Consider the following 24,123-nt stretch of genomic DNA (forward strand, 5'->3'; position numbering starts at 1 on the left):
ATCAGTGGCATTTTTGTCTCTTACTTAAATCTCTAGGCCTTCTCCCAATTAGGGGAACAGATTGTAGCATGGATGATACACTCTCCGAATACACTTCTGGGGCACTGTGGCCTACTTAATTTCAGTTCTTGAGTTCAGACATATTCACCAATAGGTAGAATACTTGGCATATGTAATGTTCATAATCCTTCGCCTACACTAGCATTTCAATGAAGTCCCCAGTACACTTTATTAGCATTCAGGCTTCATACTATACAACTGGAGTGGATGAAAACAAGGGAAAGCCACAGCTTCTAGTGTTCTTGAGTCTGTCAATAGCTGCCATGCACTGGCAGAGCCACCTCTGCATGACTGACAAGTGGCCAGGTTCTCCAAGGATGATCACTGCATTAGTGTTAAAAAGTAGTCTAATCAGGGCAGTTCTCAAGGTTGCTTTAAAATTTAAATTCATAGGACTTCCATCCCTACCAGGAATTAGATCTTACAATCTTTCATACTACAGTAAAGAGGGTATACAACAGGTACACAGATCCATCATATTCATCATAGTCTTTTTTGGGGGGGGGATTTTGTTTTATTTGGAGAGAAAGAGATATGCTTTATCCTTTACCTTTTCTGATTTTAAAATCATGCTTATAACAAAATTTTTTTGTTGTTGTTTTCTTTCCTTCTTTTCTTACTTTCTTTCTCTCTTCCTTTCTTTCTGATATAGGGTTTCTCTCTGGCTTTGGAGGCTGCCGTGGAACTAGCTCTTGTAGACCAGGCTGTTCTTGAACTCACAGAGATTTGCCTGCCTCTGCCTCCTGAGTGCTGGGTTAAAGGCATGAGCCACCACTGCCCAGCATCAAAACAATTTAAAGTGTAGATTAGGGTCAGTGTTCATAACCATTTTTTAGGTAGAGGAAAGGAATGAAACCAGGAACAAGCAAGGCTCGGTGGTCTGGAGCCGTGACTTGGGAGTCAGACAAACTTGAGTTCACATCCAGATTTGTCCTCTTGTGGGCCCATGACCTGTGTAAGACACTTAAACTTCTTGGGTTTCAGGTTCTTCATCTACAATACATAATGGCTTTCTCAGAGAGTAGTGGCAACAAAAGGCAGTTCCAGTTATAAAATAGCTTACATAATTTGATTGTCACTTGATGCTTTTGAATTTTTTCCCTTAAGCCTAAGCAAAATTGACCCTCTTTACTTTGTGTTAAGCTTTGGGTGGAATCTGTTCATCTATGTGACCTTCGGGCCATGTGGCCTTCAGATCTAAGAACACCATGTGTTTTTTTTTTTTTTTGAAGAAAGTACATGAAGGTAAACACCAAGCCATGAACCTGACTTCTCCTGACTGTCAGTACTGAACCTAGGTCACCCACACCCTGGGTCATCCTGAAGGACTCTGTTTACAAGGATACTAATATGCTTAATAATTTTAACATTATTTTTCATATCTTGCATTGCCTACTGATTTAAATTATTTTTGAAAGTGGATATAGTAGATACCCAATTACATGAATGACTGGACCACAGCACTTCAAATTCAAAAGTTAAGTGAACACTCAATGTAAGTGTTCTTACTTTGTAAGAAAACTTGAACTTTTAGGTCACTTTGGACATCATCTCCTTCATGTTTACTATTCTCTTTCTCAACCTTTTGGTCTTCCCCGGGACCTGATTAATTCTTTGTCTTCTGTGCAATAGGCCTGGCAACCATGAAGAATTATTCAAGACTGCTTTATGCAATTCAGGCTACACTTTTCTGTTGAATTACTTTCTGTGCCAGACATTACTAATGGCATTACTAATGGAATGTTGTTACAAAGGTTAAAATAAGATAAAAGTTGCTTCTCTTTGATGGGTTGTTGTACCTACCATGCATCTCCACCTCTGTCTTCGCCAGGCTCCATCTTCAGCGCTCTGTTGTTCATTCCATGTTGTCTAACTGATTTGCTGGATGCCCTTCTGATGCCTAAAGAAAACAGAAATCAGGACATGTTGACACTTGGAGAGTTCCAATGTATTTACCAAAGTCTTAACTGGAAGAGAGGAGGAGTTGGTGAAGACAAGAAATTCTGTATCAATTTCTAGTTCGTGCCCTTGGGTCATAATGTAATTATATTGTCCATTGCTGCAGTTAGTTTGCTAATTTTGTTTTGGATTTTTCCTTTATGTTCATGATTGCATTGTCTTAAATTCTTAATATTCAACACTATCCTTATAAGAGTTTGGTCTCCAGATTATGTTAGCCTTTTAAAATGATGTGGGTGTTACTTCCTCTTTGTCTATTCTCTACAAGCTTGAGAAAAGCAAGGCATATCTTTCTCTTGAATATTTGGTAGATTTCACCAGACGAGTCCCCTGGTTCTGTATTTTTAGTCTATGCTCTATCATTTTATAGAAGTAGTTACTGGCTTGTGCAGTCTTTAAATTGGTTAAAGTTTAATCGCTGAGGAAAGCTTGAAGATGTTTAATTTGCAGTAGGTACAGATTCACTAGAGTCACTCAAGAAGGGCCTTTCCCCTAGATTCCAGGGGTTAGAGTTCACATAACTACAGTGCATATCAATACCAGGAAACTGACACTGAAACAATGTGAGCATAGAATCCTGTGTGCTCTCATCATGTTATGTGTTTGTACAACCACAACTGCAACTAAGGTGCAGGACTATTTTGTCACCAGGAGGAATGTCCTGTGCTACCCTCTGATACAGTCACTTCCCTTCTGCTTTGCTTTTTGCCCACCAGATGCAAGTGCTGATGGTTATGATCTGTTTATTTTTTTATACAATTCTTTCTTTTTAAATTGTTGTATGAATTTAGGACACTGGACTCAGATGATCCATCTGGATCTAACCCAAAACCTTCCTCCTTGCAGACAAGATTCCACAACACTAGAAAGTACTCTGCAAGCTGCCGAAGGAGGGAAGGAATGAATAGTTTTATACAGCTGGGATGGATATGAGCTACAACAATGACTAACATGGCAAGACATCCCTAAAGGTACAAATTGGCACTCATATATTGGTTGCCACCAAAGCTGTCTAGTGAAACTTAAGGCCACTCAATAAGAGGGGAATCATGGATGGTACCAGAAGCCTCAACTATGACCCAGGACTATTGAGGCTGTGGATTTTAGAAGGGAACCTAATACTAATCCTTGCTGGATCATCATAATTCTGCACTACATTCTACATTGTATCCTTATGCCCATGGGTAAGTAAGTGTAGCTCTTACCCCTCATCAACAAAACTCTCTTTGATCTTGGACCACTCAGTCCAAAGTGGAAATGTCTTCATCAAACCCCTCCCACCAGAGCTCAGGGAAGAGGAACAGGGAAGGTTGTAAGAGCCAGAGGGATGGAGGACGCTAAGGAAACAGTGTCCTGCAGACTGTGATAAACATGAACTCACAGACACTATGGCAGCATGCACAAGGCCTGCACGGGTCCAAGCAGGAAGCAGGGCAAGTGGACACAATCTCCTACCCCTAACCAAGAATCTGACTTCTGCTCTCAAAGCACTAGTTCTCTCCAGTGCAATTTCACTGGGTGTATAAACCACACTTCAGAGTAGGGCCATGGCCAGCAGTAGATGCCCACCACAAAGGAACTCACAAATTTTGGAAACTATTCTTTCATAATTGTGGGCTTTTTGTTTTCTTACAGGCTGTACAGGCCTTTTGCTTACATATTATGATTTCTAATTATGTGTTTGTATGGGTTCTGTTTTGTGTCCACCCCTTTTGGTATTATTAATTCAAAACTTTGGCTATTCTATGGGATATTTATTCATATTTACTACAATCTGCATTTGTTTTCTTTGTGCTTACTGTTAATCTCGGCTTGCCATCTATGTGTTCCCTTAGCTACATGTCTCTTGTGTGCTGTGCTCATTTTCTCGTGAGAGTTTCACTTTTTGATTGATGAGTTTTGAATTCTTTTTGTTCCTCATGTGTGCGTATGTGTGTGTGTGCGTGCGTGCGTGCGTGCGTGCGTGCGTGCGTGTGTATGTGTGTGTGTGTGTGTGTGTGTGTGTCCCACTGGTCTTACCTCTTGGGAACCCAAGTCCCCCACATGCACCTCTGATAAACATTTGAATCTAAGTCTTTTCACCGTCTTTTTACTATACTTAAAAAAAAAAAAAATGAAGAAGTCCAATTAACCTGTCTTTAATTTTTGTTTATGCTTTTGGTGTCATATTTCCAAAGTTAAGAAGACTTACTTTTATGTTTTCATGTTGATTGTATAGCCTATAGCTGAATTTATTAGATCTAATCTTTATTTTTTGTGGAATATTCAGATCATGCATCAAGTGTACTTTGATTTTTTTTTTTCTCTCTATTGCTATGGACAGATCTGTTGAATAGAGATGGGGAAATGGCATGTCCCGTGCTATTCCTGATTTATTATTTTTTCCCTTTAAGGTTTTTATTTCTCATTTCTTTTATTTGCTCCTTTAAGAAAATGTTTTGAGCACACCTAACAGTCACTTTTATATGATCTCACCAAGTGGCTCTAACTTGTCTTTTTCAGGGATGGTTTTTGATTCTTTCATCCATTCAAATGAGCCATGTTTTCTGTGATGGTTAATCTTGCCTGGAATTTGGAGAGACACTTCTGGCCATGCTTGGGAGAGTGCTTCCAGTGGATTTGTTTTTAAACTGAGGGGATAAGACCCACCCTGGCACCTTTCCCTGAGCTGTCCAGATACAGTGAAGGGGAGCCCACCTGCCCACCCCACTTCTTTGTGCCGTGTTCATCTGTTGCCATGCCCACCAACATCAGACTCCAGCTTCTTTGGTCTTCTGAATTGGACTCAGCACCAGCAATCTCCAGGCAGCTCCCAGCTGAGACACACTGAAGGCAGCTGCCTTTGTGAACCCAGCAACCACCAGAGTCTGACACTCCAGGAGGAAGCCAGTCATTGCTAGACTGCACAGTCCCTACTGTGTGAGCCAATCTAATAGATCCCTTTGGAATGCAAATACATCCTACTGGTTTGGAGCCTCTAGATGACTTTTTGTCTTGTGATTTTCTCATTTTGATTTTTTCCCTTGTGTTTGTATGTAGGCATGTTCTTTGTCTATGCGGTGCTGGGGATTGAACACAGGGCCTTGCCCATGCTAAGCAAGCACTTTACTGCTGAGCTACATTCCAGTTTTCAGCAAGTTTTTAAAACTTACTTCTTTCATCTTGTGAGTTATAGTATAACTGTAACACTTCTCCCTTTTCTTCACTCCAAACCTTCTCATATACCTTCTTAGATCTTTGAAATTCATAACTTCTTTTTCACTAATTGTTGCTACATATATATTCCTAAATATTCACACACACACACACACACACACACAGAGAGAGAGAGAGAGGCAGGCATGTGTGCATGTGTGTATGTATCCCTCAACACTTAAATATAGCCTGCTCAGTCTGTATGATGCTACTCATATGTATGTTTCAGGACTGACCATCTGGTTTTGGATAACCAACTGGAGTGTTCTTCCCTGGAGAAGGCTGTTTCTCCTGCTGTTAGCATTCCTTAGCTGCCTGCAGGTTTTTGTTTAGAGTTAAGGACAAAAATTTCTTGGCTTACCTAGATGAGAAGGGATGGGGAGAAGGAGGAAGAGAAGGAGAGAGGGATATCCTGTACTAGTTTACTCAGAGAGGCTCTGTACTGGGGCTTGTCTTCAATGCTGAGCCAAAAAGTGGTGAGGCGAGTCTTAGGAATTAGCTGAAGTGAAGTCTTGAGTTCTCTGCTTAACATGAACCATGTCCTGACTATGTAGTGTTGTTTTTGTTTTTGTTTTGTTTTGTTTTTGTTTTCATTCCTCTGAATACAGGGAAACTAATTGCATTTACTATTTTGTTGTTGCTGCGTGATGACGACAAAGTGGAGGAGGAAGAAGAGGAGACAGGGTCTCATGTGGTCCATCCTGTCCTGGACCTCCTGCTGTTGATTCCCCTGCCTCTAACCCCAGATGCCAACCATGCCTGGCTCTCAATTTACTTTCTGGATGCCCCATTTTCCAAAAGCAATTCTCTCCTTGAGTTGTCCTCCCCATCCTGAAGTGGTCCCCTGTGATTTTCAAGCACAATCTTGCTCTAGGCAGTTCAGTGTTCCTACCCTATGATGCTCTGAGCAAAGCCTTTTTCTCACCTAGACAAGTCTCAGATTAGGAAAAGGGGGGTAAACCTATTGCCAAGTATCAGCTCAGCCTTTTCCTCTTCTGCCAGCCATTGGCTAGAGGTGAGTCTGGGCCCAATTAGGGCGGTCTCTCCCCTACTACCTCCCCCTCCCCCGAACTCCCTGGGTTGGTGCCTGATCCTGTTGCTCATGTGTCCTGTCCCCATGGAGAGCACCCTTGGTCTCTGATACACCCACACCCATCTCCACTGAGAGCCTGCCCCACCTACCCTGTGCCCTATCCTGCCCACTGTCCTGCTGCTGCTCTGGTTGAGCACTGGGATAGAGGGTGGAGCCAACAGTCCACCCTACTTTGGGGACTTCTCAGAGCAGCTCTGAACAAAGGAGACCTGCCTTTGTTGGCAGATAACTAAAATGTTAGTCACTTCGAAAAGCAGCTTGACACTTTCTAAAAGTTTTTAATATAGGGTTAATATAACACAATTCTACTCTTCAGATACACCAATGGTAACTGGAAACATATATTCACATAAAACTTGTATATGTACCGTGGGATTATTTTTAAAAATCAAAAGGAAAGTTGGTATGGTGGTACAGCACTGGCAAGCAGAGACAGGGATCCCCAAAAGTTCCAAGACACCATCAACTGCTTTGTCAGTTCAAGTCAAGCCTGGGTACATGAGACCCTATCTCAAACAATAAAATGTTGGGGGATAGTTTAGTAAAAAAAAAAAAAGAGCTTGGCTTGCCATCTCGAGGATCTGAGTTTGAACCCCAGAACTCAGTTTTTGTTTGTTGTTTTGTTTTTTTAAAAAAAGACAGGTGTAGCAGTACACACTTATAACTGGGCTGGAGAAGCAAGTGGAAACAGGAATATCACTGGGGCTTGCTAGTCTTGCCTATGTGGGGGAGTTCCCAGACAGAAAAGGAACCTATCTAAAAAAGAAGAGAAAAGGGTAGATGGCACCCAAGGAACACTCTAAGGTTGTTCTCTCACACACATATGACACATGCACCCACATACACATGAATACACACAAACATAAACACATATGCAGTAAATCAAAAGGTGGTAACAGTTTCCTGATGAATGGATAAACAAGATACAGTATATCCATCCATGCAATGCAATGTGGTATTATTTGTCCAGGAATGCTGTTATAGGCTAAAACATAGATGCATCAGAATAATGTAAGTAAAAGAATCCCAGCTACAAAAGCTCAAATAATATTCGCTGCAGCTCATACAAAGTGCCTGGATTTGGTAAATCTAGTCTACAGAGACAGAAGGTACATCACTGGTTACATCGGGTTAGGAAAGTTGAGGGTAGGGCTGGGTACAAAGCTGCTGGGTTCTGGGAATGACAAAATGTTCTACAAACTACATTATGGCTATGTGCTGGCTGGTTTTGCCAACTTGGCACAAACCAGAGTCACCTGGGAAGAAGGGCCCTCAGTTGATGAATTGCCTCCATCAGATTGCCCTCTGGGCATGTCTGTGGGGTGTTTTCCAGGAGGTAGTCCTGAGTTAAGAAAGCAAGCTGAGCAAGCCAGGAAATAGTAGCATTCTTACACAGTCTCAGCTTCACTTCTCAGTTCCAGCCTTGGCTTCTCTTACTTAAGGATTGTGATGTGGAAGTATGAGGCACATCAGCCCTTCTTCCCCAAGTTGGTTTGTAAAGAGCCAATAAAACCTCAGGTGACCTGAGAAACTCTGGATAGGAGAGTCCACATGCTAACAGCGTCTGCATGCTAGGATCTGCAAGCTCCTGGTGTTTGTAGCTTTGAGAAGAAGGGGATAGAACAGGAGAGATCGCTCACCAAAGGACAAATTGTTTCTGTCTATTTTATGCCTCCATGGATCTAAGTCTAATAGAATTGGTCCGTGTTTTATCACAGGAACAGATGGCAAATTAGTAACAGACTACATAGTTGTAAATACAGTTAAAGTATTTATTTATCCACTTTAAAGGGGTGATTTTTGGTATGTAAATTATATCTCAATGCAGCTGTACAAATTAAACGCTCAATTTAGCAGCAAGGAACTTGTCTGAGATATGAAAAGATCATAGTTAAGCTAACACTTCCCCTAGTATTCGGGTGGCAGACTTTCATCTAAATAAATATCACTAATGGCAATCAACAGCTATGGCTAGTGTTAAGTGAGTCTGTCTGTGTGAAACAGTGTGCACATGCTCTTGGTAGGGATGGTAATTTTCAGAGGGCCCCCATGAGCAGGCACAGTTAATTTTTAACATCATCCATTTGTATCTAGCATACTTTAGTTTGCTGTTGGCTGTTTCTCAAAATAACCATGCCTATGCTACCTTCTCTCATTAAAAATAAAATAAGGGAAGGGACTCAGGCCAGCATAAGCATCATGGCTATGGCTCTGGCAGGCCCTGACCTTCTCCCCCATTCCTTCAGCCTTGCTAAAAACCATTAGATGAGATTCCTAACGCTAGTAGCCTCCAGGATCTAGTCCCTTATTTGGCCACTTCCTCCTCCTAAGACTGACTACTAATGTGTTGCTATCAAAGTATTGAAGTCCAGAAATCAAAAGTTCCCTTTGGCTCACCTAATTAACATGCCCAATTAAAATTAAACAACACACCCCCCCCCACCTTTATAAACCACCATTTTCCCATGTGCCAAGTCTGTCTCCTTTCTATCCAGAGATGGTACTTTGTCCTTACATAACAAATACCCCTTTCCCATTTCCTTGTTCCCTTCCCCTTCTGCTTTGTCCTATATATCTTGTGTTTGTCTCTTATTCCCTGCCCTATGTACCTCTGGGGCAAATAAATCAATGCTTTGGCCATAGGGGTCCTGAGCTGATACTTTTCCTTTCAACTTGCTGTTCTTCAAGTTCTTCAAGTTCAACTGTTTCTTCAACTTGCTCATTTTGATTAAATTTAGGGTAGAGATCTATCCCATATACTCCATTAAATTCACAAATCCTATCAGTAAACTAGCTATGGAGATAGAAATGAGAATTTAGAATATTCTTATAATTTTTGTAGTCAATTGTATCCAGACTTGTCCATAAAGGTCTTTAAAATGTGTGGTATATTGAGAGAGAGCTACTAGTACAACAAATGAATGACTTTTATAGAAACTTTAAAAAGCTATAATTACCACTACAGTCAGTTTTAAGTCTAGGGACAACTTTTTGCTAGAAAACATATCCCAAATTCCTAGAACATTTTCCTCACCAATCAAGATCTGTCTGTCCTGTGCTAAGAAATTCAAACTTGTTCTAATTTAATCTGAATGCTATGTAATTTGAAATTTTACATTCAAATATTTACTATACATTTGGAAGGAAATCTTTTGAAGAATCTGCTTATCTGTTGTTACAAAATCATTTTCTCCTGCATACTCCATGTTTCACTCATTTTCTTAAGTCCCACTTTTCCTCTCTTTCTGAGACGCCACAATTTTTATAGAAATACGTTGTTTCCAATGAGACCAGGAAAACGGAAGCACTGTAGTGTTGGGGTGTAGCCCAGTGGTAGAGACCCTGTATAAAGGCCTGGGTTAATCTCCATATCAAAATATACATGACAGTGAAGGTGATCTTTGCCACCGGCAAACATTCAATAGACATAAACTTTTAAAGAGATGCCTTTCTTCTTAAACTAAAAAAAAAAGTGCACTTAAGGTTTCTGAGAAATTCGATTAGTTTAAGAATTCTATCTTGCAAGCAAAATTTAACATTACCCAGAATGTAACACTTACAACCGTGAGGAGAAAATGTGACTTATCATACACAATCACTTTGCCAAACTTAGAGGCTTAGCTTGATTATATAATACCTCCAGAAAGCTGTACAGGCATAAATCACATTATGACTATTCCCACCAAATCCTTCGGTGACACAAGGCCTCAACTCAATTCAGGGCAGAGTTTTCTATCAAAAGGAATTCGGAAAGACCGACTGCAGCTTTTAGTGTATTAACTGAAACGAATTTTTTATACCCTGTTGGATAAGTAGGCCACAGAGTGTAAAATATTTTTTCCTTCCATGAAAATCAAACAGTGGAAGAAATAAACAGTGTATATAAGATTAAAATCGAAACAATTTATTTCAGGAGGTAAATGAAAATGCATTGACCTGTGAGACAAAATTAACCTAACAGTCTTCCTCTAGTCTTGCCTGGATACACTCTGAATTAAAAATGCTACATCTTGGGCGGATAAAAATTCCAGACCAGCCCCAAGACTGAGGAGTGAATATTTCTGAGGAGTCCAAGGGTTTGCAGCAGAGGGCTGCCTGGGAGCTGGCCAAATCTCAGTCTGGAAGGCAAAGGCCAAACCGGATCTGTTGGACCGCTATTCTCTTGCCAACACATAGGGTAGACAAAAAAGAAAAAGAAAAAGAAACCTCTATTTCTGTAAAACTCCAGTGTAAACTCTTGCTTGGGCCTTGGGCCTTGCAAAGGAGGCTCGCACTCGCAAGGGGGAGGGGCGGCTGGGCGAGAGAAGAGAAAGGAACACAACACCAGGCTGAGGCGCGGGCTCCCTTACTCATCCGCCGGGTGATGCCGGTGCGTGGGCGGGGCCGCCCACATCTCTCTGGACCGCGGCCAAGCTCCCGCAGCAGGTGGCATGAAGCTGCCCTGGCAGGGACCGCAGAGGGCCGGCCGGCCTCTCTGCTGGGTCCAGGGGTCTGCAGCCAGGAACGCAACCCGAGCCTGGGGAGCCGGCGGGGGCGGGGCCAGGGCCGGGGCCGGGTCCCGGGCCGCCCACCCCACCCTCCCTGCGCGGGGTGGGGCCTCGCGGCTTTCTGCCCAATCCCGTCCCGCGACGCGCGCAGGGCGGGACCCTCGCGGCTTTCCGTCTTGGTCGGCCTTCAGGGCTTCGCGGGGCTGGCAGGCCAGCTCGGCTGGAGGCTGATCGCTGAGGGCCAGGCGAGGTACGGGGTTGAGGGTTCGCGTGCCGATGGCGCGCCCTCCTTCCCCTCCCTCGGCGGCGACGGGCCGAGGGAGACTTCGGGGGTCGAGGGGTCCTGCAGCCGAGCGGAGCGCAGTCGGGGTCTGGCGTGGGTGTGGCGGCCTCTAGCGTCTCGCCCTTCGGGCTTGGGGTGTCCCCCAGTTGCGCCGCCCAGCTAGCGTGCCCGGGTGCTTGCTTGATCGGTTGGTTGGTGTTGCTTGTTTCTTGATTTCCCCCCACTTGTCTTAGTCCACTGTGCAAAGCTGTCCTTGGTTGCGGGGTATGGGGGAGTTTCTGAACTTACGCTTTTCTGCTCCTGCCTCAGCTGTAGGCACGAGAAGATGCCCCCCTCCCCCAGGTCCATCTAATAGGCTGCCTGGAACATACCTGGTTCTACAGTGACTTAAACTTGCTGTCTAGCAGGTGACCACCCTCTGTCTCTCCAGCTGCCTTCACTAGTCTTTCCCCCCTCCCAGATCTTAACTTGAGCGCCTTTCTTCCTTCCTACAGTCACCAACCTTGTTCAGGTCCCCGTGGTTTCCAATCAGAATTGTCAAACTCCTGGCAGTCCTGAACGTTTCCTTTTGGTTTACTGGTATGTGACACGCTATTTGTTTACTTACTCTTCCTGGTTCTCTTTTCTACTTCAGTGGGTCACAAATCCATTGTAGTCGTGTTCTTAATGATATTGGATTAATTGAATCTATGTGGTTGAAAACTCAAGACACCTGTTGGGTGGGGGGGGGGAGAAGGGGTGTGAGGAGGGTTAAGCACCACAGCGGTCATAAAATTAGTACTCTTGTTCTTAGCTTAGTGGACTCTATTAAGTGACAAGGAAGTGTAAAGAGAATGGCTTGCCATTGCATGTTAGTTTCCTGTTGTCACAACAAGCATAGCAGTTAAATGAACACAGATTCTGCAGATAGGAATTCTGAGTGAGTTTAGCTATTTACTCTGCATAGACTCTCAAAAAAGAGAGATCAAGCAAGGTTTCTGCTATGAGTTATTTTCTGAGTATTTAGGGGGAGGATCCTTTTTCAGGTTCATTTGAATTGGCAGAATTTAATTCCTGCTTACTTGCTTGCATTCCTGTCAGCATTGTTTGTCTCTAAGGTCCTTGAGATCATGGATGAAGACATAGAGGTGGCAGCAAGCATCTCTAGCCCAAGGATTCAGATGATTCAGTTAGGTCCTGCCTACTTAAGCTCATTTGTTAAATAGATGAAATCCAGTTGCAACCATAGGAGTATGATCTTCTATCATAATGACAAGCTGTGGTGAGGTGTAGGTAGGAATTGAGGTCATCATACAACTCTGGTCCATAATATAGTTGTTTCAGGGTGAATTGTCTTTACGACATGATTTTTAGGGCATTAAAACATATCTGATGACTATATGGTTAAACATTCAAAGATAAAGAGATTCTATTAGTTACTTGCCTAGAGTTGGGTGGGTATTAGTGGCAAACAACTTAATCCCAGCACCAGGGAGTCAGAGGCAGGCAGATCTGGGTGAATTCAGGCAAGCCTAGTTTATATTGTTAATTCCAGGCCTGCTAGGGATACACAATGAGAGTCTGCCTCAAAATAAATAAGTAAGTAAGTAAATAAATAAATAGGACACATTTTGAGGTCCAGTAAAGTGGATCTTTAGATAATGGCACTGGCAGCCTACCCAGCTAACCCAAGTGTGATCCCTGGGACCCACAAGGTAGAAGAGAACAAACCCTTGCAAGTTTCCTTTGGCTTTCATGTGTGTGCTGTGGCAGCTCGCCACCATTAAATAAAAAGCTCCTACCCCCTTTTTTTAAGTCACTTGTCTAGGAGCAAATGGTTAGAAAGTGGCTGAGTCTATATTTAGGATCAAAAACTTCATTTTTAGTAATTCCACAGCTGTTTATCAATATTCAAATGGGATGCAAGAGAAACCATTAGAAAGGTCCTTAGGTATTAGCCAAAATAATCTGCCATGCCTCTGTTTCTGATATAGCACACAAGCAGAATAGTTTACTTAACTTTGCTATTTTAAAACAGGATATAAAAGGACAGGGAGTTTTCATTCAGTATTAACTTCTGTTTTCTTCATTACTGTTTTCATATGGAATTTATAAATGATTGTATCAGAACTCTTTCTAATATTATTATACCCTATTCATATATGGGATTAGTTTGACTTTGATGAGAATTATCACAAATGTAGAAAGTACTTAAGATTGGTTTATGGTACTCAAAGCCAATCTGATTAGGTCCCACGACATCTGCACAATTTTAAGTTACATCAGCTTGTTGCGTCAATACAGTCTATAATGTTCTGTGACCCATTCTCTCACACCTCTGCATTGCTTTTCAGACCATAATCTTTTCCTACATATTCAATCCTACCCATCCAGCAAGACTTCCTACAGGTTCCCTAATGCCTAATGCCCTGTGATGTTGCCTTGTACAAGGGGAGATTATAACGTAACAGATCTGCATTTGTGTACCAAGGATGACCTCTCAAACATGACTAAATCTGAGATTTGTTTTCATATGTAAAGTAGCATGAAGGTTAGGAAGTAGGAATGTTTTCTGTAGCACGTTGCACTATCTGGTGTTTGATGACAATAGCTACTGGTCTCCCTAGTGCTTTGATTTCTAGCATGTTGAGTTTACACTCTTATTAATAAGTTGATGTTCTTTGTCAGACAACTTTACAAATATTTATTTGGTTGAAGTTGTGACTGATGTTGCTATTCTTTTTAGTTTTTCTGCTGTGAGTATATCATGGAAAATCAATTGGCAAAATCAATTGAAGAACGAACATTTCAGTACCAGGATTCTCTTCCATCATTGCCTGTCCCTTCCCTTGAAGAATCATTAAAAAAATACCTTGAATCAGGTATGTTCATAATCTTCTAGTGTAGATTAATATTGTCAGTAACATGGAAGTGATATTGACGAGGGTCTAGGCTCATCCTTAAAATATGCTTAAAAGTTTGTTTTTTTTTTCCATCATTTGAAAAGTCTGATGGTATTAATAGGCCTGTAGGTTAAATATAAGTCCTTTGTGTCCATCTGCTTGTACAAGCCCCACTTAGGGCAAACATTTTGAAATCTCTCTCGTTCCTTTTGCTATCACCGTATTTGAATTAATTTTACATTTCTTGGATCTTGTAGTTGTAGATGTTGTAAATTAATTCCTTAAAATAGTTATGTGGTTTGCTTCCTGTCTGAGCATATGTACAATCTGTCATGTCTCCATTCCCCCTCTAATTCTCATCACCCATGTATGAAGTCACCACTGTAAGTCAGCAGCCACCTGGTTTTAATAACTAAAGCGTTATTCACCTTAATCAACTGGCCACTCAGGGCTCAGAGCAGTGGTCCACCTTCCTAACACTGCAACCCTTTAATACAGTTTCTCATGTCATGGTAACCCCCATAAGATTATTTTCACTGCTACTTTATAACTGTAATTTTCCCACTGTTATGAATCATAATGCAAATGTCTGTGTTTTCTTGGGTGACCCCTGTGACAGGGTCTTTTGACCCCGCCCCCCCAGGGGTTGAGAACCTTTGCTTTAGTTGTTCATAAAGGAAACAGTCATTTTACTTTGGAGCCTATTTGTTTCATTTCCACCTTCTTTTTTGCTGTTTAATTTTTTCCTGTGTGTTCAATAATTTAGTCCTAAATGCTTGAATGGGTGACCTTGTATACAGTGAGACATAAAATATTGAATCCGTTTTATTGCCTCTTAAAACTGTGCTTTGTGGAGGTCTCCTCCCCCCTCCTTCTCTTCTCTCCTTCCTTCTTTTCCTTCCCCATTCCCCTTCTACCTCTCTTTCCCCTTCTCCTTGCCCCCTCTCCTTCCCTCCTCTTTCCCTGCCCCTCCTCCCCCCTCCCGTTCCCTGCTCTCCTTCCTCCCTTTCCTAATGAGGATAGACTTCCTTGAGCTCAGCACACGTCTGTTATGCAGGACATTGCATTTGCCAGCATCCTGGCATCTTTCTTCACTTCTCTCTTATGTTTTCTCTTTCTTGTCTGCTTCCTTAGTTTCTCACCCTTGTAACTACCTGCAAAAGGACATTTGAGAGGGAAATAAATAAATAAATACAACAAAATAAAAAAAAGAGCTCAATATTTTGACTTGATTGTTTAGCTGAATGTAGAATTCTGAATTGGGTGCGCTTTAAGAATTCTGAAGGCCTTGTTTGTTCTTTAGGGAAATATGACACCATTCTGATTTTGAAATGTGGTGTCATTCTGATTTTGGGATCCCTACTGCCAAAGATTATAGCACCTCCTGTCACATTGTCTTCCCAAAGTCATCTACCTTTTGAAATTATTAAATCACTCGACTAACCCACAGATTCCAACTAGTGCTGCCTATACGATTATCAGTCATCCAGTGGAGCATGGAAAGCCAACGAGATACTACACCCCTAAAAATAATGTAACTTTCCATCAGCACCCATCAGCTCCACAGCTAGGGGTGAAGCCTTAGGAGTCTCTCTTCACCCCATGCTGCATTAACTGTCCTGATCTTGTAGAAGTCTTTAAATAGTCATGGTTCTCTGCGTTAGCTATTACCCATTGCAGTAAGAAGCTTCTCTGACCAGTGTTGGGAGCAGCACAAAGCTATGAATATATGTGGAAGGCACAATGATCATTTAGGAAAACATCAGTAGGTTTTCTTTGCTGGGGATTATGATTTCTCTGTTGGTGGGGTTTGATTATATTTTTCAAGAGGTGGCATGGATTTTTCTCCTGAGGAACAGACCTCAAATCCTGTAAAGAGAGTGGTTGTTACTTCCATAAACACTCTTGCCTGCATTGCAACAGTGGTTGCAGTATTGCCTTACAGGTTGGTAGTGTAGCTTGCAGAATTCAGCACTGGATACACTATTGGTGTGTTTTATGTCCTATTAGAGGGCATGGCACCTTCCAGTAGTATGCATGCTACCCAGCAGTAAGAGAGTTTCCTGGTCAGTTGAGTCCTCTATGTCATGCAACCAAAGTGTGTGATGTCTTTAGCAATAAGGTTTACCCCAGTGGTTCTCAACCTTCCTAATGCTGTGACTTTTTAATACAGTTCCTCATGTTGTGGTGACCCCAACCATAAAATTATTTGCATTGCTACATCATAGCTGTACATTTTCTTCTGTTAAAAATCACAATGTAAATATCTAATATGCAGAATATCCGATATGCGAACCCTGTGAAAGGGTTTTTTTACCCTAAAGGGGTTGTGACCCACAGGTTGAGAACCAGTGATTAGTAATTGTGGGCAACAGAAAGCAATGGCTTGTATTGTTTTGGGTGCCTCTCTGAACAGTAATTCATAGGAAGAGAACCCTTCCCTGGCACTGAGATGTTCATTTAATAACCAAGGCTCAAGAATTCAAGGTACATGATACCTTCAGAAACAAAGAGAACATGAAGAGAATGACATTGTTCACTAATGTATGACACCTTTGTTCACCCACCCCCTTTTAATGTATTTTTGATTAGGTTACAAATTAGTGAGGTTTCACAAATCCTTAGTTTTGCCTAATGTACCCCTCCACCCCTCTTTTTCCCCCACCCCATACCCATTCCTACATGAAAGCCAGATGGCTGGAATCCCTGCCTTCCATAAACCTTCCATTTTTCTATAACTTCAGCGTTTCCTTCTGGGATCATGTGTGGGTGGGGCATGAAGGGAAGAAGCTGAAATCTCACATGAGAGCCTAGTGAACCTTAACCAATCTCTGTGAAGGAGGGCCACAGTCAAATCTTGTGAAGGTTTCATAAATGTAGACACAGCGCTCTGATTAAAGTGGTATGGCCATGTTAATGTTATACCCCAAGGATAGGGCTCCACAACAGCTGCAAGTCCACATTTAAGACTGGGATTCTGAAAATCCCACTGGGAGCTCTGGGTTGAGTATAGGGCATAGACATAGTAATTCATTAGCACAGTCCTGAATTCCAGTACTCCTTTCTTGAACTGTCAGTTTGGGGTGAGGAGAAAGGTGGACATGACTAGTTGTTCAGGTTGTAATTTAACTTTTAAAATTTAAACTAAATTCAAGCTATTGCCTAGAAAAAATATATGTATACATACTAGCTGGGTACTATGTGATTTCAATATATTTATATTGTGTGCTGTTTAAAGTAGATCAAACATCTGTCTCTTGAAGCATTGTTTCATTATGTTGAAAACATTCAAAATCTTGCTTTCCAAGATACTCAGTATGTAATTGCTCTCTAGTAGCACTCTAGGATTTCTTGTTTCTACCTCATTTGGTATCCACTGATCAAGCTTCCACACCTTCCTGCCACTCCCTCTCCTTTAAGATTTCCATGAACCATTGTTACAAAATGCTGTTGGCTTCTGTTCTGGGCTTTGTTCACTTAGCATTTGCAGTGTTATCTGTGTTGTAATGTCACTATTTCATTTTTTTTAAATGGCTGAATGAATAGCTTTTCAATGTATATGTAGTACACTTTGTCTATTCATCAATTGACAGATACTTAAGTTATTCCCATTTCCTGGATTTTGTGACTAATACTTCGATAAAAGGTATGTATTTTTGTATAATACCACATTTTTAGTGTGGGCCAGAATCCAGGTATTTTGTTTTTATCTGATTCATGTTTCAACATGTTTTTTCCTAGCATTAAGAAAATGTTGTGGGGATGGGGTGGTTGTCTGTCTGTTTGCTTTTGTAGCAGTCTTGTTTCGTCCTTCCATTTCTCTTTGTTTTTGAAGGTACCTTGTGCCTTGAATTCTTGAACCTAGGATTCTGCTGTCAGAATTGACTTGTTACTTGACTTACATTTAACCTTTCTTGTGTTTTTTGTAACCTTTTATTCTTCAGGCTTTAGAAACTTATTTTCTCTATTTTACAAAACCATTCATTTCTCCAGTTTAAATTTTTGTTTGTTTAGTTAGGGTTTGTTTGTTTGTTTGTTTTTTGAACAGGGTGCCAGTATGTTGCCCCGGCTGGCCTTGAACTTCTCCTACCTCGCCTCTCCAGTGGCTGGGGCTCTATAGATTTGCCTGTGTCTGACTCACCATGTTTACAGGATCTGCGAAGTGTTAGATTAATTTGTCTGTTGTTTTCTGTCTGCCTTCCTGCCCTGGTCTGTTTGTCTGCCTGCCTGCCTGTCTCTCTCTCCCCCTTATAGATTTTGCTCCCTTTATTATTTTTAGATTTATTTTTTATGTATATTATGTATCTGTCTGCACACCAGAAGAGAGCACAAGATTCCATTAGATGGTCATGACCTGCCATGTGGGTGCTGGGAATTGAACTCAGGACCCCTGGAAGAACAGCCAGTGATCACAACTGCTGAGCCATCTTCTGCCCCTGCACTCCTGTTAAAATCATTTTACCATCATTTTGATGGGTTTCTAGAAGGGGTGGAGATAAATATGTTTGGTTCCACTGACTGGATGAACTGGAAGCAGGTTGCGTGTGTGTGTGTGTGTGTGTGTGTGTGTGTGTGTGTGTGTGTGTGTGTTGCACAGTGCACTTGGGTGTATGCTGCCCCTTTTTATTATGGTTGTGTGTTTTTGGATGGTGTGCACCTGCCTGCCTCTGCTCCATCCTTTTTATTTGTTTGATTTTCACATGGGTTCTGGGGGATCAAACCCAGGTCCTCTTGCTACAAAGGTAAGTACTTTATTAGTTTAGATATCACCTCAGCCCTCTTCTGTTTTGCTTTTCCAGTACCACCTTCCCCCTCTTCCCTCCTTCTCTCTCTCTCTTTTTTTTTTCAAGTGTACTTTCATCTAGGAATACTAACTTTTATTAAATTCACAGGTTATTGACTTTTTTGCATATTCACTTATTCTCTCTCAGTACAGCTACTTTAAATAGGATTTTACATTGTGCTCAATAGATTTTAAAGAGGGAAAAATTTTAAAACTATTTTGATGGACTAGAGAAATTTGAATGGTTTTCTTGTTTTCCTTCTTTTTTCTCCTTTAGTAGGAAACTATTTTTGGCTCTTAGGCACCCTAAATACTACATTTCCTAAGTAGGAGTCAAGCATGGTTCTAATTTAAATATCAATGGAAAGGGCTTTAATTTCTCTTATCTGTGGTTAAATAGGACTTACTTTTTGCTACATAATAGCTAAGTGGCAACCCTAATTCTTTAAATGTCATCTAGAGTACTTTGGGGATAATTTCAGAATATTGTGCTACATTATACAATATCTACTGTTTTATTTATTTATTTTTAAAATAGTATTTGCACTGCAGTTTTTCTGTTGCAGACTAAAATCTAACTGGGTGCTAATGATGCTTAGATTTGCATAAAAATGATGTGATATGGGAGCACTTATGTCTAAATAATTACTTTTTTATAGTAAAGCCATTTGCAAATGAAGAAGAATATAAGAAAACTGAAGAAATAGTTCAAAAGTTTGAAAATGGAGTTGGTGAGAAATTGCATCAGAAATTACTTGAAAGGGCTAAAGGAAAAAGAAACTGGGTATTTATTTTATATCCTTATAATTAGAAACAATATTTAAAGGATAATTTAAAATGCAGATAGCTTTCATGTTTAAATTATTGCATAATTAAGGTCTCAAAAGAATGATTTATGTCATTGGAGAGCATTTATTTTATAAGTAAGTTTTTGTCTTACCCGAGAATGTGTTAAAATGCAGGTTTTCTGGAATCAGTAATTGTTGACTCAGTAATTCCATAATGAGGCCAAGAAACCCTTACTTGAATTCCTCTCTGTGGTGTCTGTTTTGGCCAATATTGGTCATAGGATCAAGAGTTAGGACTTGCTGGATAGACTCTCTCCCACTGAGCCATATCTTCTCCAGTCCGTGTGATTCTGATGCAGGTGATCCATAGACTGTGTTAGAAACAGCTTTCCAGGTCACTATATCCTGAGGAAAAAACCCTAGACACCAAAGTAGATGTGTCATAGGTCTCATAAACATATTTAAACAGGGCCCGGGAGAAGTGGGGACTAGCAGACATGTTCTGTAGTTCAGGTAGATACACTGGAAGGAGATGCACCAGTCTCCACGTGCCCACAGCACTCTTCCCTGACTTTTAGTTCATCCACTTTCCAGTGTATGAGTTAGAGAGCAATTTTTCATAGTTAAAAAACGCGGCCTTAGTTGTTTTAAAGAGGAATGTGTCTGATTGTTTTCATGAGACACCAATCCTTACTGTAAATAAGTTTCCACTTCCTGGTTCCTTTGTTCTCAGTTTTGAGTCATGGGGAGATTTTAATTAAAATAGAGGTAAAAGTAAAGACACTCCTGCTCTGCTTATATTCATTTTGCTCTGTTCTTTTTCTGGGTTACTAACTACAGTTTGTACCATCATTAAAAAAAAAATTTAGGGAAATAGTAAGAGCTAGTATCTGCTTACTCAGGTAAGGAATCCAGTCACTTGCTGTGAAAGGGGACACTTAAAAAGGGACTGTTAGGGAGAAGTATAAATTATTTTGAAGTACAATGAAGGGCTTTGCATTTCTTACTAGAATTTTAGATTTTCTTTGGCAAAGGAACATTATAAATGGACTTACTAGCTGTTATCATTAAGTGAGGTTTCAGTGAATGTCTGTTACACTCCAGGAGTCACCTGAGTATCTTGTTGATAGTGTAGGTAAACCGATGAAGATTTAGGAGTTTATGGTTCCAAAAGTGAGAGGGAAGGAAGGAAGTTGGGAAGTTGTTACAGTAGGACTTTTCATTATCTATGATGACTTAAAATGTGGTTTTGAACATAGAAGAGAGAGAGGAACAAATAATAGCATGCTTCCTTTACTTGTTAGCAGTAAAGTACATATTCAAATATTTTGAGCTTGTTAGCAGTTACACATTCACATATTTTGAAAACCCATGTTCTTAATTTCTTTTAGCTGGAAGAGTGGTGGCTCAATGTCGCCTACCTGGATGTGCGTATCCCATCACAACTGTATGTGAACTTTGTGGGCCCTTGTCCCTATTTTGAACACTACTGGCCTGCAAAGGAAGGCACTCAGTTAGAAAGAGGAAGTATAATTCTTTGGCACAACTTGAACTACTGGCAGCTGCTAAGAAGGTAAAAGTGCTAAGGGCCCTGTCAGGGGCTGAGCCGTGAAGGTGAGGGCACTGAGGGGTAAGCTTGGGCTTGCCTGTTGTGGGAAATAAGGGAATGCTATCAACCTAACTTCAGTTATTCAGGGGAGGAATGATATAGTTGGGATGGCTTGATGGTGAGTTTTAGCAATGAATTTTTTTTTTAATAAAAATACTTTTTTAATAGAGAAAAGTTACCTGTACATAAATCTGGAAATAGTCCTCTGGACATGAACCAGTTCCGAATGTTGTTTTCTACATGCAAGATTCCGGGAATTGCTAGAGATTCGATTATGAATTATTTTAGGACTGGTAAGTAAAAATGTAGGGTGTAGGTAACTTTTTGGGGTTTTTTTTTAAAGCATTGGGAATTGGGGAGTTTTGCTGTGATTTCTAATATACTATTTTCAATAATTGGGTTTTCATAAATTTGTTAGAAACTTTGTGTGAAACTATCTTTCTTCCATTACTAGCTCAGTAGTATACTTGATGACTTTAGTTTCTAGTTGTATGTTATCCTCTCATTTCCTAAACTAGAACTTAATTTCTACTCCTCAGTAAAGTCTTTTTCCTACAGACATGTCCCAGATCCTAAACTCATAACTCCATCACCCCAAATGCTGCAGTTTCCATTTTCACTTGGCTCTCCTTTGGAGTACCCACACCGTCAGTGTTCCTTCCACCTTGGCCGTTCTTGTGCCCGCATCATGATGTACAATCCCATGGCCTTTTCTACATAGCTATGTTCTTCCCTCTCATGTGGGTCCATAGCATCTTGCTATAATTGCCTACTTATTCTCTCACTTAAAGACAGGACTGCTTCCTGCCTTTCTGCCTCATTCTCAGAACTGTTTTCTTATTCTTAAGAAATACAGAAATCTGATATTTAACCTTAAGTTGGAAGAATAATGTAGAGATGCCGCGTCCCTGTCCCTTGCAAGGAGGAGTTAGGGTTGTCAGTCAGTTGCCTTAGAGATGAGGTTATGCTTAACTAATCACATGGGTTCTTAGAAGAAAAACAAAGATGGCAGCACAGACAGGTTGTGATGTTCCATCGATGGCGCTGAAGATGAAGACGGGGATCCCTCCCCCTCCCCTGAGCAAGGAAATACTTCTGTAGAGCCTTTGGAAGGAACACAGCCACACCTTCATTTATCATAGGGAAACATACTTCAAATGCATCCTTCAACCCCTAAGATGATCAAGTTGTGTTGTTTCAAGTAACTTGATAATTTTTCAGCCTACCCTGCTTCCTTGTAGTATATTATAGTGCATTTGTTTACTTTATGTTCTTTTTTGAAAAGTAGATGAACAAGAATCTGGAGTGTAGCTCAGGGGTAGAAAGCCTGTCAGCACATGTGAGGTCCTGAGCACAACCCACAGTACCACAGACAAAACAGACTTCAGAACAAACTCTGACCAATGTTTCAGGTCCGCAGGGTGCTGCTGTATGTGTTAGATCCCCTTCCTTTTGTTTGTTCATCATCCTCTCTTTCTCCACCACATTACCAGTTTTCTTCATGGGTTGCTCCAATCTGTGTTGTCTGTCATACTAAAAAAAAATGTTTTTTTCTTTTTCTGCAAGTGCCACATCACAGTGAAAGCCATCATCCCTGCATCATCATGCAGCCTGTCGTCTAGTGTCCTCGAGACTGAGGTGGGGTTGGGAGTTCAAGGCAGGCCTGGGGTTCATAATGGAACCCTGTCTTAAAAACAACAAACCAACCAACCTGACGCCTCCATTAGCTTGTTCTCATCCCAACCACTTTGATTATGTAATAACTGATCTGGTTATGTTATCTTTTTCTCCATTGATCCGTTCATACATCCCCTAGAGGACCTTCTTAAAATACTGTTCATATCATATGACCCTTGTACTCTGTAAAACCATCGGTTAACTTCCTTTCCATCATACTAAACACTGGAAGTCCTTTCTGAGTCATAAATGGTCTAACCTCAGCCAGACTTCTGCTGAAGCATCACCGGTTTATTTTCTTTTCTTTTTTTTTTTTTTTCAAGCCATAAGTTTTGGAAAGGCTGTCAGTAGATGATGGCAATAAAGGGTATCTGTGGTAAACATGAAAGGATTTGGGAATATTGGAAAGGGTCAGAGAGAAGAAATGACTTGGAAATATCCTCAGGAGCTACAATATTTATCTCCTCGGTACTGAGGAAGTAGGGTGTAAGAGGAAGTAATGGGGTTACCACAACATGGTCTTTCCTCATAGTGGATAAATCATGTGAAAGCAATGTCTTGTGTGAAGCAATGAATAAATTCCCACCCGCTGACTTTGTTCCAGTGCTACTGTGTGTCTTTGTCTTCCATCTCTTTCACTTTCCTGCCTTGGAGACAAGGAACGGGCCCTGGGAAACTTCTTCCCCTGACACTCAGGCATACAATGATTTTCTCTAATGAAAACGTTCATTGAGGAATCCTTGTATATAGTGCTGCAGTTAAAGTATCCTTCATTCAAGTACTGATTACTCCCAGCCCAGCGCTCCACCCTCCTTCACTTTGCATTTAGGGGAGAAATTTGCATGGTTCACAGTGGGATAGCTGGAGTCGGCAATTAACTTACCTGATGAAAATTTAACATTAAAATAATTTCACACACAAAAACGACTTCTCTCAAGTGGTTCTCCCAGGATTCCACAGATCACCTTCCCATTCCTATCTCTTAACTAGAACTTAAAAATTCTTACAGCACAATGATGTTACTCATGGTACACAAATACTTGCAACTTAAGGAGTCCTTAAGATTCACTTGTACAAATTTAAAGAGTATGTGATAGAAACTAAAATTCTGTCAACTTGTGATTTCTTCCTTGTTATAGGGATCACTCTTGGTCTTGGGCATAGTAAGCTATAACTTTAGCCTTGAAGGTTTTCTTAAATTGTGTTTTCTAACAAATAAATACAAACTAAAAGTTGTATATTGTACACATTACTGAACTACCATATGATGTTAATGCATGTCTACATTGTAAAGTCAGGTTACACAT

The 24,123-nt window shown here is 40.9% G+C and overlaps 1 protein-coding gene across 1 annotated transcript in view; it reads left to right on the top strand.

Moving 5' to 3' along the window:
• Positions 1–11,026: 11,026 nt before the first annotated feature.
• The window catches only part of Crot (carnitine O-octanoyltransferase), a 30,331-nt gene continuing 17,234 nt past the window's right edge, over positions 11,027–24,123 (top strand). Inside the window, exons 1-6 of the mRNA XM_051174606.1 lie at positions 11,027–11,044; positions 11,572–11,656; positions 13,803–13,938; positions 19,402–19,526; positions 20,922–21,103; positions 21,308–21,432. Of these exons, the coding sequence (XP_051030563.1) occupies positions 13,824–13,938; positions 19,402–19,526; positions 20,922–21,103; positions 21,308–21,432 (547 nt within the window). The 5' untranslated portion in view covers positions 11,027–11,044; positions 11,572–11,656; positions 13,803–13,823. The remainder of the gene's footprint in view (positions 11,045–11,571; positions 11,657–13,802; positions 13,939–19,401; positions 19,527–20,921; positions 21,104–21,307; positions 21,433–24,123) is intronic.

Source organism: Phodopus roborovskii, unplaced genomic scaffold (genome assembly GCF_943737965.1).
Source record: "Phodopus roborovskii unplaced genomic scaffold, PHOROB, whole genome shotgun sequence".
In the NCBI taxonomy this organism is placed as follows: domain Eukaryota; kingdom Metazoa; phylum Chordata; class Mammalia; order Rodentia; family Cricetidae; genus Phodopus; species Phodopus roborovskii.